At 41.2% G+C, this 14,185-nt stretch overlaps 1 protein-coding gene across 2 annotated transcripts in view; it reads right to left on the bottom strand.

Moving 5' to 3' along the window:
- The window catches only part of RLF (RLF zinc finger), a 65,399-nt gene that overhangs the window by 26,958 nt on the left and 24,256 nt on the right, over window positions 1–14,185 (bottom strand). The window contains exons 2-4 of one of the 2 annotated variants that reach the window (XM_079778107.1): window positions 6,835–6,989; window positions 5,397–5,478; window positions 3,380–3,512 (exon numbers count right to left, since the gene is read on the bottom strand). In XM_079778107.1, the coding sequence (XP_079634233.1) occupies window positions 3,380–3,512; window positions 5,397–5,478; window positions 6,835–6,989 (370 nt within the window). Of the gene's footprint in view, window positions 1–352; window positions 442–3,379; window positions 6,990–14,185 lie in introns of those variants that run through there. The other variant, XM_079778108.1, reaches the window with a different exon arrangement.

The following is a 14,185-nucleotide window of genomic DNA, read 5'->3' on the forward strand; positions in this document are numbered from 1 at the left end:
AAAAAGCATTTTGTTAATGCTTCCCACATTACTTAGCAGTTTTATTTGGAACACCAAAACTTTTAATAAAGTTACTAACACTTTATCAAAATTAATTATTTGCCCTCCTTCCTCACTTTCTGATAAAGATAATCAGAAATAGTGAAATGAACTATAAGCATAAGTGCAAGAAAAAGAAACAAGTAACCTATGTAATATTAACAACTACAACTTATAATTATGAGGTAAACAAGCTTTTAGCTGCGTGTTTTTATATACCTCTCATTATTCCTCACACCACCACCAAGGCAAGTATTATCATCCCCAGTTTAAGGTTAGGAAAATTAATATTCAGAGAAATTAGGTAACTTGCCAAAAATTCCAAAGCCAGTGGTGCTCTTTCCTCTAAACCAGGCATTTCTCAAAGTGTGTTCCACCGACCAAAAGACATGAGAGATAGTCCTAGAAAAAAAAAGGATTCCTTGGTCAAATCTCTGAACAGTCCTACAATAAAGAAAACTGTCCACTTTGACCTAATCCAATGTTTCCCAAACTGATTTGACCAGAGAACCCTTTTACATATATTATTAGTACAATGTAAATATGTTCCTGGTTCAGTACACACTTTGGAAAATGCTGCTGAGCAATACTGAATATTAAGCACCTGAGTACTGATTTGCACAGTATTCTGGACAAGCCCTCAATTTATGAACAGCAGATTCTATACAAGTGTGTGGCATCGTTTTACATTTAAAGAATAGAGGTGGGAATATTGCATATCAAGACAAGTGGTGCCCCACCCGTGTGGTTCGGTGGTTGAGTGTCAAACGATGAACCAGGAGCTCAACATGCCTGGGTTGCAAGCTCAATTCCCAGTAGGGGGCGTGCAGGAGGCAGCTGATCAATGATTCTCATCATTGATGTTTCTATCTCTTCCCTCCCTTCCTCTGTCTGAAATGAATAAAAACATATTTTTTAAAAAGTAAGACAAGTGATGAATGAGCAAACTGCTTTTAAGTGGCTCATCTAAAATAGTGTTCCTCAAACCTCAAAGTGCCTTCTGAATCATCTGGGGAATCTTATTAAAATACAGATTCTAATTCAGTAGGTCTGGAATGGGACTTGAGATTCTGCTTTTCTAACAAGCCTCTCAGGTGATACCCATGGTGCTATGTCTATAGGCCACATAGGGGTAGAAATCATTAATATTAACAATAAATCACTGAGGAGGGAGGGAGATAAACCACTGGCCCAATCTTAACTATGTATCAGGATCAAAGGTTTTCAAAATTCCCCCTTCTTTGGGGTTTAATTCCATATATGCATGACACAAAACTCAAAAGGCATACAAAAAGGTGTAGTTAAAAACTCTTCTTTCTACTCTGAAACCAGTCCCATAGTTTCCCTCCCCAAGACACAATAACCATTTCCAATGTCTTGTTTATACTTCCAAAAATATTCCGAGTACCGACGATTCCCATTTAATATATCATACACATCATTCTATCATCACTGCACATTGAGCTACCTCAATACTTTTTTAAAAAAATATATTTTATTGATTTTTCACAGAGAGGAAGAGAGATGGACAGAGAGCCAGAAACATCGATGATAGAGAAACATCGATGATAGAGAAACACCCCCCACTGGGGATGTGCCCGCAACCAAGGTACATGCCCTTGACCGGAATCGAACCTGGGACCCTTGAGTCCGCAGGCCAACGCTCCATCCACTGAGCCAAACCGGTTTCGGCACCTCAATACTTTTAACAACTGAATAGTATTCCACTGTGTGGGTATACTATAATTAATTTAACCAACCCCCCACCGATACACTTGCAAGTTGTTTCCAATCTTTGACAAACATCAATAGTGCTATAATTTACAGTCCTGTACATAGGCTATTCCAACCATGGATGAATATGTCTATGGAAAAAAAATTCCTAGAACTGGACCTTGATGACAAATTGATTTCCAGAGTTTATACCAATTTATACTCCCACCACTCATAGGTGGGAGATGGCCATTTCCTGTAGCATTTCAAAAAGGTCTGGATGCCAGAGCTTCAATTCTAGATTTTGATTTAGCAGATGGAGCCTGGCCTTCAGGCGTGGGTGTGTGTTTTGGTTTTAAATTCCACAGATAGCTAATGTGTAGTAAAGGTCAAAAAGCATGGACAGAAAACAGATCACTTTCACTTGGACTTTTCCAGCTTAGTTCCACAGGCACTAAATAGCACAAAAGAACTCATAATCTTATCTCCCAAATAGTTCCTAATTCGTTACTCCTATTTTTAGTAATGGTACTTTCTCAATCATACAGAAATTAAATTCTGGCATTATTCTTCCTTGCCAACTCCTTTACTCAAGGAAATCAAGTTAGGTGTTGTGTCCTAGCAATTATTTTAAAAACTCTCTCCAATCTAATTCACCCATATTATCTTCTGCCACATGTCAGCCCTAGATCCTTTTCTGCTCTATTTATCTGCCCTACCAGGGTGTAAGCAGTTTCACAAATCCCACACCTGAAAACAGGCATGTAATCTATACAACCCACCCTCTTCTAAATTCCCATATTCTTTCACCACACTTACATTTCTCTTTAAGCATAATAATAAAGATTTACAGTGTACAAATATTAAGCTCTACACCAAAGTCTAGAAGCAGATTATTCATTTCTACCTCAGGAACTTTGTCTGAACACTGATACTCAATGAAACATTTTAAAGTAAGTGCAAAAGAGCCCTGGCCAGTGTGGCTCAGTTGGTTGGGAGTCGTCCAAGGCACCGAGGAGTTGCCAGTCCAATTCCATCAGGGCACATGCCCAGGTTGGGATTCAATCCCCAGTAGGGGACATACAGTAGGCAGTTGATGGATTGCACTCATATAGATGTGTGTGTGTTCGTTCTCTCTCTCTCCCTCTCTCTCTCTCTCTCTCTCTCTCTCTCTCTCTCTCTCTCTCTCTCTCTCTCTCCCTCTTCCTCTCTAAAAGTCGATTTAAAATCTTTAAAAAAATAAGTACAAAGAACTTAAAACACTACTTAAAAATGAACGAATCCTTAGGCAAAACATTAAATGTTCTCTGGCCCAAGCGGCTCAGTTGGTGGGACATCATACTGTGTACCAAAAAGTTGTAGGTTCGATCCCCAGTTGGGACATGTATGGAAGGCAACCAATCTCTCTCCCTCTGCCCTCCTTCTCGATTAGCATGTCCTCGAATGAGGATTAAAAAAAAACCCCAAAACATTAAATGCCAATTGTTAGTTTTTACTATTCCAAGGAGAACAGAATGACTGGGTATAAACATCAGGTAAAATTCACAAAATTTTAACCCACATATCAATTTTAATTCTCTTAGAACCAACTCCTCCTTTAATATAGTCGGTATGCTTTAAGACTTACCTTCTTCTGTTTCTACTGGCTGTTGAGACAGAATTTTAAGAAGAACTGGATTTTTCCACACCCCTTCCTTGGTAACATGAACCAATATTTGTAGGTTATTATTCCCAAATTCCAATAATGCATCATGTGACTCCTAAAACAAAAACAGCACATCCAGAAAATAGGCTAATAAGCAATATAGACAGTAGTTTTGCCTTTTAAATATAGATGAATGTCTATAAAAGGACCTATATATTTTGGGGGTGGGAAACTACTCAAAGCTTTATGAGCCCTAGCTGGTTTAGATCAGTGGATAGAGCATCAACCTATGGACCAAAGGGTCCTAGGTTCAATTCCTGTCAAGGGCACATGCCTGGGTTGTGGGTTCAATCCCCAATAGGGGGCGTGAAGGAGGGAGATCGATGATTCTCTCTTATCATCGATGTTTCTATCTCTCTCTCCCTCTCCCTTCCTCTCTGAAATCAATAAAAATATATATATTTTAAAAATTTCCTGAATTCCCCTTAGGTAAAATTAGCATCACAATTCAATTACATTCTTGCATTACTAAATTATTTTATGGCAAATAAAAAAGCTTTCCTTTAAAGAATTCTATAGTATTCAGAAGCAGCCTATTCCATTTAATAGAAATATTACTTAATGACACCAATTGTCATATACTTTTTCAATTGCTTAAATTATTCTATCAAATGGCTTTTTAAATGAGATGGCTGTATATGAAATACCATGGAAAGTCTAGGTTATTAGCTATCATTCTATCTCCTCCGAAAACAAAATATAGCCCAGCCAGTGTGGCTCAATGATTGAGTATTGACCCATAAACCAGGAGGTAAGTGTTCGATTCCCATTGAGGGCACATGCCCGGGCTGTGGGCTCAATCTTCAGTAGAGAGTGTGCAGGAGGCAGCTGATGGATGATTCTCTCTTATCCAATGTTTCTATCTCTCCCTCTCCCTTCCTCTCTGAAATAAATAAAAATATATTTATTTAAAAAAGATAACAAAATTGCCTATAATTTGTTCTTTAAAATACTTACATATAAATGGTGATGGAAAAAAATAAATTTAAAAATCCATACATAAAGGGTGGGGGAAAGAGGGTTAGAAATTTAACTTGGCGTAAATGATTAAGTATATGTCTCACTATCCTTTATTACTAGTGAGGATTATTGGTTGTTCCCATATTTAAAATTTTTAACTTGTTTTCCCTTAATTTAGACTTCTGAAATTCTCAAGGAACATAGCTTCCACTTACAGCAATATACTATTCCTTTGGAAAACGTAAGTTTGAAATGTTCACAGACTTAAGAATGTAATCTTATGCCCTAGCCAGTTTGGCTCCGTGGATAGAGTGTCGGCCTGTGGACTGAAGGGTCCCAGGTTCGATTCCGGTCAAGGGCATGCACCTTGGTTGCGGGCACATCCCCAGTAGGAGGTGTGCAGGAGGCAGCTGATTGACGTTTCTCTCTCATCGATGTTTCTAGCTCTCTATCCTATTTCTTCTTACCCTCTTCTCCCCCTCCCCACCTTGCTACCTTCTGATCTGCTCATCCTTAGAAAGCTGATAATCAAGCAAATATGAGAGCCAATGTAGCTCTCCTGTAAGTAAAAAGCATGAATAGAATTTATTATTTTGACTTGTAATGCTTGACATAATCCCTGGAAGTATTAGGAGGAAATTGCTATATAAGTGTATTATTATGAATGATCCAAATACTACTACCTTATAACCATACACAATTTTACATTTTTAATAGCTTTATCCTGCCTAAAACTGTTTTTGAATAATGAAAACTTCTTTGTTGATTTCTAAGCTATGTAAAGGCTAACAAAACCAAAACAAAAAAATCATTTTTTAACACACCCCCTTTATCTGAAAGGTCTCTCATTTTACAAACTTAATACCAATATATAATTAACTTGTTTTGTTCTAAGTTTCTAAATTAGTTTGCTGAGAGAAATTAATTAGGTGTCTTGTATACCTAAACAGAGACCTTTTTTGAGCCCAAATCAACTCACCTGGAGAGACTGAAGAAAGAGTAGCCAGACTTCATGAGGCAGTTCACTTTCAGACACTGAAAGCAGCAATTCAAAACAACTCCTACAATATACATCAGTCAGGATAGAAAAGTAGCTATAGTCATAAGCAAACACAGTATGACTTTGGTACAGAATATATATTTGTTTAGACTTTTAAATTTATTTTGTTATTCTTTAAAATTTTCTTCAATATTGTTACATTGGCTTTTCAACTTTAAAAAAAGAAAAAACAGGATACTTAATAGTTACATTGTTACTTTAGTATATTTAGTAAGAATATAAATTTTATTAATCATATACCGAGCAGTTTTATTTAGTTAATTGGGGTGTGGGGGGGAGGGGAGGTGCCCATACAGGAAACATTCTGATTACAGAAAATAAAAATAGGAGCTCATGCTCCTGTCAATTCAGTTGATAAAGTGATAAATATATGTAACTATCATCTATTTAGGTTCTTGTCACTTGCATAAGCAGAAAGTAGACAAGGTCATTTCTTTACCTCTAATCAGTCAAACAAGAAAAAAAAAGAGTTTTCTTCTTTCTACACTAACCAATACCCAGAAAAAACAATGGAGAATTTTAAAAAGGGAATACATAATACTCCGAATAAAGATCAAATCAAAATACCAATAAACCAACACCTCTCTAAAATCTTGCAGAATGTTACTTTGCCCCTTAGGGATTAGTAAGTAATAATGAGATTATAAAACCAGGAATGTTTGTGTTCCATTAAAGGTACAGTATTAAAGGTTTTGGAGAAAAGGAAAGAAAATAGGGTGAGGCCAGAGAAAAATAAAATGGATCACCCAAACAAGAAGTTATCCCAACAAACAATCTGTAAGCTGAACCAAGGTGATTCCCCAGATAAGAACGAAAGAGCTGCTGTATTTTTTCAGCTTGCAGTTGAAAATTACATTAGAGGTGTAATTTTGTCTGCGACTAGGCAGCCAGCTATTAAAACAGCAGCTAAACTGTCATGGACTCTTAGAGTGGTAATCTTATATTGTATACCCTGATATTTTCTGCTAGTAAAATTCTTAGTTCTAATAATACAACTGAATTGCAGAATTTCATAATGTTTTCCTCTTTCTCCAAAGTATCCCTCTAAGACCAAAACAGTTTCCACAGATACTGTCACTTAAACTAACCTACACCTGAGAACAGAGAAAATCTATCGTTCTTGGATTTTAAGCCTGAGCAGGAAAAAAGACTGGAGGCAATTGGGTTACGTTGCTTGGCTTGTACTTATTTATCTCCTGGGAACCAGAGTATGAAGGCTCAGAGCAAAGGAAATTTCATGCAAAGATATGACTCTAATGGTGCTTTGAATAACATGATGCCATAGGAACCAGAAGTCAGGCAAACATTACAACCAAGAGTACTTAGTTATAAGAGTGATTTAAGTTCTTAAACTTACAGTACTAATCTGCCAAGCACTAATAGGACATCTTCACATTCAGTAGTTAAATACGGGCGTGCACTGGCAAAGCTTTGGATAGCAAGTCGATATACCTCCAGAAGATATACCATATGTTCTGATGCATTCTTGTTGCTTGCATATTGCAATAGGGTCTAAAAAATAAAATAAAAATTTTAATTATTAAAAAATAAAAACAATGAAACAAATTGTCTTTGATTCTCTTTGTTCCCTTTTTTCTAATAGACTCACACACCTTGTATTTACCTTTACAGACTCTGGCTTGTTTAGAGCATTCTATTTTCACCACTTAATGAATTGTTTTTGCTGAGTTAAAGAAAAGGCAGAATTGCTCTTTTGACAGGAAAATAAATCACTGAGTAGAGCCATAAAATGCCTATAGTGGTGCTCTCTAGAGGTCTAAAGTTACCATCTCTAGCCCTAGCCAGTTTGGCTCAGTGGATAAAGCATTGGCCTGCATACCAAAGGGTCCCGGGTTCAATTCCGGGCAAGGGCATGTACCTTGGTTGCAGACTCCTCCCCAGCCTGGCCCAGGCTCTGGTCGGGGCTCATACAGGAGGCAACCAATTGATGTGTTTCTCTCACATTGATATTTCTCTCTCTCTTTCCCTCTCTCTTCTTCCACTCTCTCTAAAAGTCAATGGAAAAATATCCTCAAGTGAGGATTTAAAATATATATATATATATATATGTGTGTGTGTGTGTGTGTGTGTATATATACACACACACACACACACACATATTAATTGATTTTTAAAGAGGGGGGAAAGGAGAAAAGAGAGAGAAACATCCATGAGAGAACGAAACACTAATCGGCTGCCTCCTGCACACCCCCTAATGGGGATCAAGTCTGCAACCCAGGCATGTGCCCTGACTAGGAATCAAACCAGCAAGCAATCTTTCAGTGCTTGGAATGACACCCAACCAACTAAGCCACACTAGCCAGGGCCAAATTCCAAATTTTAATAAAATATAAAAAAAACAAAAAAACACACTAAATAACAAGATCATAAAACTTACCCCATAACAATACTCTTCAGCTAAATGAGTAGAGAGAAGGAACACAGAATATGTGCTTATCTGTTACATAGGTAAGATGTCACAAAAATCACTCTTCAGAAATTTATTAAATGTATGTTAGAAATAAATTCTGTTTTAGGTCAGCAAATTATTTAATGTATGCATTGGTTATCTAAAAACCAGACAGCTTTACAAATTCATAACCAGTACCAGATTTTATGCTCCTTGAGGCTGATCAGATATTATATCTTATCAATCTTTGTAGGCCTAACACCTCTCCATCCCTAGAGGTCATTCTCAAATCTCACTAAATGCTTGCTGAATAAATACATTCACCATTTTATTCATTTGACAAATATTTATTTTTTTAAATAGCCATAGAAATGTTTTATTTTGTTTTTATTTTTTAAATCCTCACCCGAAGATATTTTTCCATTGATTTTTAGGGAGAGTGGAAGAGATAGGGAAAGAGAAATATCAATGTGAGAGAAACACATCTATTGGTTGCCTCCTGCACATGCCCCGACCAGGGCCAGGGCCAGCAACCGAAGTACATGTCCTTGACGAGAATCGAACCCGAGGCCCTTTGGTCCACAGGCCAATGCTCTATCCACTGAACCAAACCGGCTAGGGTGACAAAAATTGATAGCCTACTGTCCATACAGTGCTAGGTGCTGGGGAAAGACATGCGGACCTTTCCTCATAGAACTTTCAGAATGAGTCAACACAACATGACAGTTGGAACCACACATGCAAATTAACCAACTGCTAGCCAAAGTATGCAAAGAGAAAGGCAGAGTGCACACAGGTGAGGTGGGTCTTTCCACAGTCCACCTTTGCATTTAGAACACTGTTGTCACCAATCTATCTTCTGACCCAGAAACTCCATTAAGACTACTGCAAGTTACACAATTTCAATACAATTTCAGATCCAATACCACATATTTATGTTTACAGTTTGCTCTACACTGATTTACACATTTTTAATATTTCTAAATCATTTTCATGTGATATCTTGCTTATTTATTTATTTCATGTGAGAGAGAGAAACATCAACATGAGAGAGATACATTGATTGGTTGCCTCCTGCTTGCACCCCAACCAGGGCCAAGGATTCAATCTGCAACTGAGGTATGTACCCTTTGACCAGGAATCAAAGTTGCGTCCCTTTGGTCCACCGGCCGACGCTCTAACCACTGAAACCGCCACATCAAAGTTTGTAGCTTCAACCTCAGGAATACCTTTGTCTCCTGCCCCTAAACTTTATTTCTATAGCCAATGACCTAGACCAGAGTCCCCAACATCCCTCAATTGGACTGCTAAATAGTTTACTTCTCTAGGATAAATACCCTCCATTTCTGTATGTGTGTTAAGTGACAACATATCTGTACATTAAAAAATTAATGTGGAAGTGGGGAGACTAGAAGGAACTCAATTAAAATGCTTATATGGTTATTAGCACTGGGATAGGGTAGTAGTAGGATTGTGAACAATTTTTGTTGTCTTTATATTTTTTTTCTGAACTTCCCAGATTTTCTTTAACCAGGAATATTATATTTATGATGAAAGAAAAAAATATCTCCCCTCATTCCAATTTTATCTACATTGCTTACTGCATGGTTTCAAAGAGATTGGCAGTATCCTGATTATTCTCTGAAAATATCAAGGAGGGAAATTTCTTTGAGGGTGGTCATATTTTATACAGGGATGCAATCAAATTTAAAACTCAAGTGGTGCCCAGCTGGTGTGGCTCAGCGGTTGAGTGTCGACTCATGAACCAAGAGGTCACCAGTTTGATTCCCGGTCAGGGCATATGCCCACGTTTCGGGCTTGATCCCCAGTAGGGGGCATGCAGGAGGCAGCCCACTGATATTTCTCTTATTGATATTTCTATCTCTCCCTTCCTCTCCCTTCTTCTCTGAAATCAATAAAAATTAAAAATTAAATTAAAAATAAGAAGGCTGGCCAAAAGCAAGTGTTGTCTTAGAGGTGGAAAAATAGAGCTCCCCTACATTGTTGGTGGGAATGTAAAATGATACAACTAATTCTGAAAAGCCTGTCATGTGACCCAGTCATTCCACCTAGGTATTTCCCAGCGGGAGAGAAAGCATGTGTCCTCACAATGACTTATACACCAAGGTTCACAACAGCTTTATCTGCAACAGCCAAAAACTGGAAATGAGACAAATGTCTATCAACAGGTGAATAAACAAATCATGATATAATCATACAATGAATAGTCAGCAACAAAAGGAATTAATATAGACAACATGAATAAATCCTATCTAATAAAGGACGAATATGCAAATTGACCATACCTTCGACACACCCACAAGCCACACCCACCATCCGATCAGAGCGAGTATGCAAATTAACCCAACCAAGATGACTACAGCCACAGAGAGCAAGGTTTCCTAGGTAACAGAGGAAGCCAAGCTTTCTGCCTGCCCTTGCCAGGCCTAAGCCTCCACTCAAGCTACAAAGTTTCAATTATAGAAGGTAAACAAATTCAAACAAATGGCCGCAGAATGGAGCTTGAGAGAGCAGGCCAGGGTTGCCGCCGGCAACAGGGGAAGCAAAGGTTTTCGCACACCCTGGCCGGGCCCACCCGCTTAAGGCAACAAAGTTTCCATTATAACCCCAACAGAAATTGCTGCCGGCCTCAGAGGGAGCCCCAGGCTTGGCTCCGCTCCAGGCTACAAAGTTTCAATTGTAGAAGGAAAATAAATTCCAGATACCAGGGCCTCCGCTTGGGCTGCCAGGGGGCGGGGCCGACCTGCAAACCACCACAGGCTCCTTGCTCAGTCCGCCCCACACCCCAAGGGAACCCCAACCTGATCCGGGACGCCCTTCAGGGCAAACCAGCTGGCCCCCACCCCTGTACCAGGCCTCTATCCTATCTAATAAAAGAGTAATATGCAGATCGATCATCACTGCAACACACAATAGAGCTGCCCCCATGTGGTCAAAGATCCTGCCCCATGTGGACACAAGATGGCCACCACAAGATGGCCAGCAGGGGAGGGCAGTTGGGAGGCACCCGGCCCGCAAGGGAGGGCAGTTGAGAGGGACCAAGCCTGCAAGGGAGGGCAGTTGGGGGTGATCAACCGTGCAGGAGAGAGCAGTTAGGGGCGACCAGGCCGGCAGAGGAGGGAAGTTGGGGGCAAACAGGCTGGCAGCAGAGTGGTTAGGGGGTGATCAGGCTGGCAGGCAGAAGCGGTTAGGGGCAATCAGGAAGGCAGGCAGGCAAGCAGTTGGGAGCCAGCAGTCTTGGATTGTGAGAGGGATGTCCGACTGCCCGTTTAGGGATCCGACTGTCCACTGGGATCGGGCCTAAATGGGCAGTCGGACATCCCTCGAGGGGTCCCATATTTGAGAGGGTACAGGCTGGGCTGAGGGACAACCCCCCTAGTTTTAAAATAATTATACTGAGTGAAAAAAGCCTTCCAAAAGAGACTATATAATTTTATTTATATGAAATTCTTTAAAAAATGCAACCACCCTGGCCAGTTTTGCTCAGTGGATAGAGTGTTGGCCTGCAAACTGAAGGGTCTGGGTTTGATTCCAGTCAAGGGCACATACCTTAGTTTCAGGCTCCTCCCCAGCCCGGGTCTTTGGTCAGGGCTCGTGCAGGAGGCAACCAGCTGATGTGTTTCTCTCAAATCGATGTCTCTCTCAGTCTTTCCCCCTCTCTTCCACTTTCTCTAAAAATCAATGGGAAAGGTGTCCTCAGGTGAGGATTAAAAAAATAAATAAATAAAAATGCAATCTAATGTACCCTGGCCAGTGTGGCTCAGTTGGTTTAAGTGTTATCCTGTGCTCCAGAAGGTTGAGGGTTTGATTTCCATCAGGGCACATACCTAGGTAGTGGGTTCGGTGCCCAATTGGGGCACATACGAGAGGCAACCAATTGATGTATCTCTCTCACATCAATGTTTCTCTCTTTCTCCCCTTTCCTCCCTTTCTCTAAAAAACAAACAAAAAAACCCACAATCTAATCTATAGAAACAGAAAGCAGATCAATAGTTGAGTGAGGATGAAAGAATGTACAGAGGAGAAAGGTAAGAAAATGGAAATACAAAGGGGTAGGAAAAAAACTTCTAGGGGTGATGAATATATTTTATCCTGATTACAGTAATATTTGATGGGTGTATATGCCAAAGCTAATCAAACTGTATGTTGTAAATATGAGCAGTTGATATGTCAATTATACCTCAAAAACGTTGTTTTTAAAAAGACAAAATAGGCCACAAACTGCACAAAATCATAAAAAAAATTTAAATAAATTTGACTTTTCAGTTGTCAGATTTATAATACCTACTGCAATAAATTGTAAAACTTCTATGCATAAAGATAATATAAAATGTGAAAAGGTAAACTGGAAGAAATAATTCCATCAAGGGATTCATGTCTAGAATACAAAATTTAATTAAAGCGGTTTAAAAAAACACACACACACAATTGAAAAATAAGCAAGAAATAACAAATGGCAATTTACAGGGGAGGAAACCTTAATAGCAATAAATATTCACTAAAAAGATAAACAGCAGAGAAACCAAGATGGCGGCATAGGTTAAACACCTAACCTACAGCCGGGCACAACAATTTCAAAAACACAACTAAAAATCAAAACGGACATCATCCAGAACCACAGGAAAGCTGGCTGACTGAAATGCCCACAATTAGAAGGAAAGAGAGGACCACAAGGAAAATCAGGGAAGCCGTAAAAGCTTGAGGTATGGAGACACGGGTGGAGACAGGAGCCCGCGCGCGTGCGGGGAAGACGGAGCCGGAGAGGAAGGGGCGGCTGACGGCCTGGCTGGCGTTCTCTGGCGGGAAGGAGATAAAAGCGCCAGATTGTGCTGAACCCCAGCTCCGACTGCACTGAACCCCAGTCCCGGGCGAAACCCTGGGAAGCCGGGCTCATGCTGGGGGAGTCTGGGCTGTGGGGCGGAGGCAGAGGAGTTGCGCCAGAGCCGCGCACGGGAATGTGCGCAGAGGAGGGACTGTTGCCTGTGCCGCTGGATTGCCCTAGCGGGAGGGAGACAAGGGCTCCGGACTGTGCTGAACCCCCAGTTCCAACTGCACTGAACCCCAGTTCCGGGAAAGACCCGGGGAAGCCAGGCTCATACTGGGGAAAGCTGGGCTGTGGGACAGAGGTGCAGAGAGGCGGCGAAGAGCAGAGCACCGGAGGCGCGCAGGGGATTGTGCGCGGAGGATGGGCTGCTGACTGTGCCGCTGAGTCGCCCTGGAGGGAAGGAGACAAAAGCACCAGACTGCGGTGAGCCCCAATTCTGACTACACGGAAACCCAGTTCTGGGCGAGAATCTGGGAATCCAGATTCATTGGGGGAGAGACTAGACTGTTTGGCAGCGCGCGAAACTCCAGGGCGCTTTTCTCTCAGAGGTGTTTGCTGGGAGTACGGAGGGACACTGAGACACAGGAACCTCATAGGGCGGGGCTGACGGGAAGCCAAGGCGGTAGGCTCCGCCCTGTAACTCCGCCCCATCCAAGCTGAACACAGAGGCTTTTACAATTTTGCAAGTCTAGTTGAATGGGGCTGTCTCCCGGCATAGACACAGCTGATCCTCACAGCCAATTGGACTGGAGGTCACATCCTCCCAGTGTACCAACAGCAATCAAGGCTTAACAACACCAAGACTTTGCACTCAGCCCACAAAGGGGGGTATCAAGAGCGACCACCTAGGGAGATTGGGGAAGCTGAGCGATAGGGAGGCAGCCAAAAGGGGAAGACACCGAAACAGGTCACGAATATAAGTGATGCTGTAATTCATGCTGAGGGGCCACAGGCAGTAGCTGACCTACACTCCATTGGAGACCCAGAAACGAAGGCATCTAGTGGTCGGTGTGAGATGACACCAGATTTCAACCACTACCATAAGGGACACATTCAAGAGGCAGACGCAGTGAGCGCCAAAGCCTTGCTGCACCAAGACCCGGCAAATAAACGTGTTTCCCGCACAGCAACTCTTCCTTTATAGACACAGAGGGTCCGCACGACCAATTGGCCTGGAGGACAATTCCTCCCAGTGACACCAACAACAATCAAGACTTAACTATACAAACAAGGACCAAGATGGAGGCATAGGGCAGAAGCCTGATTGCTGCCTACCACAACAATTTTGAGACTACGACGGGAGAGCGGAGCAGACACCATCCAGAACCACCGGAGGGCTGACTGAGCAGATGCTCTACAACTAGAATAAAAGAGAGGGGTACGCGGGATGAAGCTGATGCCGGTGACCCAAAGACCACACTTTAAAAACTACGGCTCAAGCGACACAATGGC

The sequence above is a fragment of the Cnephaeus nilssonii genome, assembly GCF_951640355.1.
Source record: "Cnephaeus nilssonii genome assembly, chromosome: 7".
NCBI classification, from domain to species: Eukaryota; Metazoa; Chordata; class Mammalia; order Chiroptera; family Vespertilionidae; genus Cnephaeus; species Cnephaeus nilssonii.